Source organism: Azolla caroliniana, unplaced genomic scaffold, assembly GCF_043228905.1.
Source record: "Azolla caroliniana isolate FFs.n. ecotype wild unplaced genomic scaffold, voAzoCaro1.0.p SCAF_7, whole genome shotgun sequence".
Classification (NCBI taxonomy): Eukaryota; Viridiplantae; Streptophyta; class Polypodiopsida; order Salviniales; family Salviniaceae; genus Azolla; species Azolla caroliniana.
In genome coordinates, this window is record NW_028230442.1 from 6,792,764 (window position 1) to 6,798,577 (window position 5,814).

The following is a 5,814-nucleotide window of genomic DNA, read 5'->3' on the forward strand; positions in this document are numbered from 1 at the left end:
TGACATTTTACATAAAACTTTGCATAACTTGGACCATGTATAGCTTAAACACGTCCTCTTAGATTCTCAATGCCAACACTTTATAATCTTCTATTCCAATTTACCCTTCTAACCTTTAATTTATTGGGTTTATCATTGGTTTCTATGCCCAATAACAATTTATTTTTACAAATTGATGTCTTCTTTGAGACTCCACAACTTCAAAACGTCTCATGCTTCAAAATGAAAAGGTATACTACTATTTACATGATGTGGTACGTTGTGAAAGCATGCAATCATTTGCTTAAAAAGCACTTCATGTTTGCTTCTTCAAGTAGTGACATTTCTAGAACTTGAATGATAAAATACTACAATTGTAAAGCTTCATGATTATAATGTTTATGACTCCAAAGATAAACGGGTTCATATGTGAAATGGGGTGCATGAAACATGTTTGGGGGAATCATCAACTACTTTATGTTCAAGTTTTTTGATGGTCAACCTAGAAGATTGTGCAACAAAAAAGGAACATTTATTCGTGGATGTTTGTGCATATGAGAGAGATGTATATGATGCTACTTTAGTGGTTTTGGAGAGGTAGGGCATGACCTATGTATAAGGGAGGATCTAGAAAGAGTGTCTTTTGTTGTTGCAAAGGATTTAACCACATTTGGCTAGTGCATGTGTCTTAAGGTTGGTTATATATATGTATGTATGTACGTATGTATGTATGCATATGCCTAAAAGAGACATGTGATTAGGTCAAACTTGTAAAAGTTATTTGATGTTTGTGCATGAGGTAGATGACCATGTGAAGCACTATCAAATGATTGTGAACACTTCACATTATTATTTGAGATGCTCCTCACCGTCAATCATTTGATTACGTACATGATGTGGGTTGACTCTGTAAATTGTATCTATATATCACAATTAGCTACATGGTCAAAATAAAAAACACATGTGGAATGTGAAGCTAATAGGAAGCATCAAGAAGATGAAAATTTATCACAATTCAATCCCATAAATACACAAGACGTCACAATAACTCAAAAACAATTGAATTATAACTTTCAAAGGCATAAAAAATTGACTAGGCACCTAAGTGACTATGTATATGTAAGAGAGGACATGAGCTCCATGTATTGTTCTCAAACAAAAGATGGATGTTTGTGATTGCCAATTGTTGCACAACATTTGTAGGCAAATTTAGAAAGTGCTGTGATAAGCTCCCCTATGTATTTTACACAACCGTGAATGGCGACAATACTCTAGGTAGAGTAATTATCATCTATTCCATGATAATCTAGTTAAGTTGCATGATAATATAAGGCTTTTCATAGTTTGCATCGTAATGAATTAGTTTGAACGAGTTGGGTCACATTGAATCGGTTGCTTGATTGTAAGGTTGCCATAAAGGTTCCACGTTAATAGTTTTTTGTCAGAGGAAGAAGTCACTTGGCTGCCTACTTGGGCGGATTGCTAGCTAGGTTAATGTTTGTTCATGTAAGTGATGAGAAGAAGGTTGGGAAATGACGTGATCGAGTGAAGAGGTATGGTTTTTCCTGGTTCAGAAAGGAAGAGCTGAAAGGCATGGCATGGTTGAGTTGCGGGCCGCGGGCAGACGGTCGGTTTCCAGATCTAAACCATCAATAGTTTATGCTCAAATCACACAACAGGAGAAAGTTACTTGTTAAGTAACTCTGAGGACTATTAGGAGGGCCTAGTCTCTCTGGTGGATGTGATGGGAGGGACATTGGTCCATAGTAAGTAAATTAGGCCTAGAAATGGATGCATGCATATCAATGAATGGTCCATCCATCCATCCACCCACATGAGTCTATCTCAATCAAAGGAAAGAAAAGATGGGGGGGGGGGGGCAGGGGTATTTCTGTAATTATGGAAAACTGAAACATATGTCTGTGAAAGGTCCCACACACACATACAGTCTCTCTCTCTCTCTCTCTCTCTCTGTCTCCACCCCCTACTTTGTTGGGCTCTTTATTAGAAACCCTAATGTTGCAGAGCTATGGCGATCCTTGGCCATGGAAATGGGCTGCTGGGGTTTTGTATATAAGCTCCATATCTACCCATAGAACCATCTCCCCCCTCATCCAGCTATGGCCACAAGACCTTACACTAACCTCTCAGCTTCTCCTTCTCCTGCTTCTTCTTCTTCTTCTTCTCCTTCTCCTTCATCAAAGCTCGCCTTACAGCTTCGCCATGACCTCGCCAAGCTCGCAGATAAAGACCCCGATACTCGAAGAAGATCCATGGAAGCTCTGAAAAGCTTCATACAAGGGCAACTTGATGCCAAAACCATGCTTTCTTTCTTAGATCAAGTCTCTACAGGCGGTGGAGGAGGAGGAGCAGGAGGAAGTAATAGTAGTAGTAGTAGTAGTAGTAGTAATGGAGGTAGTAGTAGTGGTAATAGCAGTAATGTGTATGCCATCTCTCTCTTTGTGGAAGTGGCCCGTGTCCACACTGGAGCTGTTATACCATTCATACCTCGGATCATGTCCACAGTCATCAGATGCCTGTCATGTCCATCTGGGAACAGTAACAGCAACAATCTGCATGATGCATGTTCGAGGGTAGTGTCTGCAGTAGCAAGGTATGCCATTGGACCAACGCCTAACACCATCAACATAAACAGCACTTCTTCTTCTTCTTGTCCATCAAGTAATGTGCTTCATGCACTATGCCAGCCTTTGCTTGGATCTCTTACTTCCAACATAGAGCATGTGAGTGTCGGCTCGGCGATTTGCCTACAATCTCTGATAGAAGCCGAGAATTGGAAATATGCGGGGGCCGACATTGTGGCCGAGGTCTGCCATGTGGTGTCCATTTGCTTTCTGGAGAAAGGGAAGAAGACGCCGGCCCATATACGGCTAGTGGCAGCTGTAGCCAAATTCAATGGAAATGGTCTCCAAGGCTATGGATCTTCATTACTCAAGCTTGCTTCGGATATCATCCTAACCTCAACATCGGGTTCAGGTTCAGGTTTTGGTTTGGGTTTGAGCTCTCCTTCGGGTCTAGGTTCTGTTTCATGGCAACACCGAGTGGCAGCAGCCCATCTTATTGGCACCATACTTTGTGGTTTCGATCCTCACAGCCTATCCTCTGAGGTTCTGCTTATCGCGACCAATGCATTGGAGAGTTGCCGTTGTGATAAGGCCCCAATGGTTCGACAAGCTGTTACTAAGGCCATCTCTTTATATAAAGACAAAGATTTGGGATGTAATAGTAAGCTTAGCCCCCTTTCTTATGGGATCGTCGAGAGTGAGGGGTCTCCTGACCCAAGAAAGAAAGGTGCCCGAAGAAAGAGGCTATGGAAAATAGAGGAGTCTTCCAACTCTAGCACTAATTCAAATTCTCTATGTGATGACATTGTGGCTAATTCGAAAGAATCAAAAGAAATGCATCATGGGACTAAATCCATGGCCATAGACAAAACCCCTTCTTATGGGTCTCCATTGCCTCCATCCCCAGCTTCTTGTTCCAGTGTTAAGCTTGGGCGGTCACCTCTTTACCCTGCCAAACAATCTCCGGTCACGCCTTCCATGGATCGGTATATGGTCGAATCTGAATTGGACTATTTGCTGGCTCATATTAAGTCTCCTGACTCGAAGGAAAATGCACCTTTGGTTAGAGAGCCATTGCCATTGCCATTGCTCAAGTCTGATGAGTTAGGGTATATACACTTCAATAGTGGGTCTAAGATTTCTAAGGACATAGGTGGAGACAATGTTCAACAAATAGACCATTCGGTGGAGAATAATTCTGTTTCCGGGGAACCGGAAAAAGAGGTTTTCGGAGAGGAGGAAAAACATGATGTTGTGGACGCAGCAGATCCGTGTGGAGAATATTGTGTGAAGGGTGATAGCTCTATTGGGTCCTTTTCAAAACAAGAGGCGGAAAAAGAAGATTCAGAGCGAGAAATGTGTGGGAGGGAGAGCTGCATTGTAGAAGATGGTGAGCACAAAGCTCTAGAAATAGAATCAGATGAAGAGGCAAAGGAAGAAGCAATAAAAGATTCCTTATTGATGGTATGCCATAATGCCTGTGTGAACCTCGAGGAAGATCACAAACCACCTGAAGAGCATAGAAGCCTAACCAACCAGGATCATAAACCACTTTTAGAGAATCCCAAAACTCCTGATCAGGTTTGTAAAGGCCAGATGATCTGAAAATAATATAAAATTGGTTTGTTTGCTTCTTCTTTTGAAATGTTGGAGTATATTCTTTTTTAGGTATCAAAGAATGACACATCGATCAAAGATTTTCTCACCTTTTCAACACCGAGGAGATCCGTAAAGCCTTTACAACAATCGGGAAGCTCTCCTCTGCATTCTACTGATAAAAAGCTTTGTGGGATGGATACGGATTTTGAAACTATTAGTGAATCGGGTTGGAGTGTAAGAGATAATCCAATTGCGGGTGATAGTAGTGATACAGATTCCTCTTCTCCGAGGTTCACTTGGATGCATACGCTTTTACATAAGAAAGAGGATCCTCCTCTTGTAAGACATTCATTTGCGCAAGGTTCCATTTTAACAAACAATGTTGATGGAGATTATATTGGAAAAAGCTCTCGTGTTGCGGCTTCTACGGGACACTTTGGTTCACATTTTCCGGCCTATGAAAGACCGCATGATGATGATGATTTGAATCCCGAAGATTTAAATATGAAAGGGCATGTTGATCATGTTTGTGGTCACAGAGATGATACCTTACCACGGGTGGGTTCGCATGAAGCCAGTCTTTTGCAACGAAGTTTGAGGAAATTTGCAGCGTATGGACAAAGATTTGGGAAGGTTGTTGAGGTTCTTCTACTTGGGGCTCTGCTTGCAGTATTGGTTTTTGCTACACTCATTACAATTCTAAATTGTGCGAATACTCAAAAAGAGTCTCACTTGCTAGTGCCCACTTGAGTCAATCTTATTTCAAGTGATTCTTAACATCCCAATTTATTCTTTACAAGAAAAAGATTGTCTAGTGGCTATATGCTTGTAAAAGTGCATTTGGTAGTTATATATCAATCAAGTTTATTTTGTAGATAGTATTTCTATTAATGGGTCTAACAGCTGGAATGCTATTGTTAGACAATTCTTGTAAAGTGCATTTAGTAATTATATGAGACATTGAATTGAAGTCTTCTTCTGTAGAAGAATGGGTCTATATATGTGGCCTAAATCCCCAATCATTAGATATATGTATTAGATTTGTTCATTTTTTATATAAGACATTCAGATGGATCTATAACAGGATGGATTTTTTTCTTTATAATACAGAAACAGCTAATATATTTCTTTGTAATGTGGTAGTATCCTATGATTGAATGGAATTATTTAGGGCAGTTCATGAATGTTGGAAGAGTTAGGGGATTAGTGCAAATTCATTATTATGATTGGGCACAAGCAACTTCCGGTTTGAAACCAGACCCTCCCAATTACTTAATTACCATGGATGTGAGTAATTTGTACCTTAGTTTCACATAAAATAGATGGATTGAGGACATTAATGGTAAGAATGAACAACATTGAGCACATACATCCAGTAATGGATGTACAGAAATTTTCTGACTACTTAATCGGATCTGAGCATTTAGGTACATGTATATGCTTAGACTTGTTCAGTTTTCCAAAAACTTGGTAAGTGGGAATGCATTCCCATTCAACAATGGGAATGCAAACACAAGATTTGCTAATTCATTATTTGAAGAGTTTCTCTTCTAGGGAAACTTCCCTTTTAGGTAAGTGAAACTTGATTGAAGGAGTTCAGATAAGATCGATGCATCAAAAGTTCACCCAAGCCATGCACAAAAATAAATTA

General features: G+C 40.1%; 1 protein-coding gene across 1 annotated transcript; it reads left to right on the forward strand.

Annotated features, from left to right (window-relative positions):
• Positions 1-1,964: 1,964 nt before the first annotated feature.
• Positions 1,965-5,246, forward strand: LOC147861730 (uncharacterized). The gene is made up of 2 exons (XM_087322522.1): positions 1,965-4,145; positions 4,233-5,246. Exons 1-2 carry the CDS (start codon positions 2,100-2,102, stop codon positions 4,911-4,913), a joined length of 2,727 nt encoding a protein of 908 aa, XP_087178648.1. The 5' UTR covers positions 1,965-2,099; the 3' UTR covers positions 4,914-5,246.
• Positions 5,247-5,814: the final 568 nt, after the last annotated feature.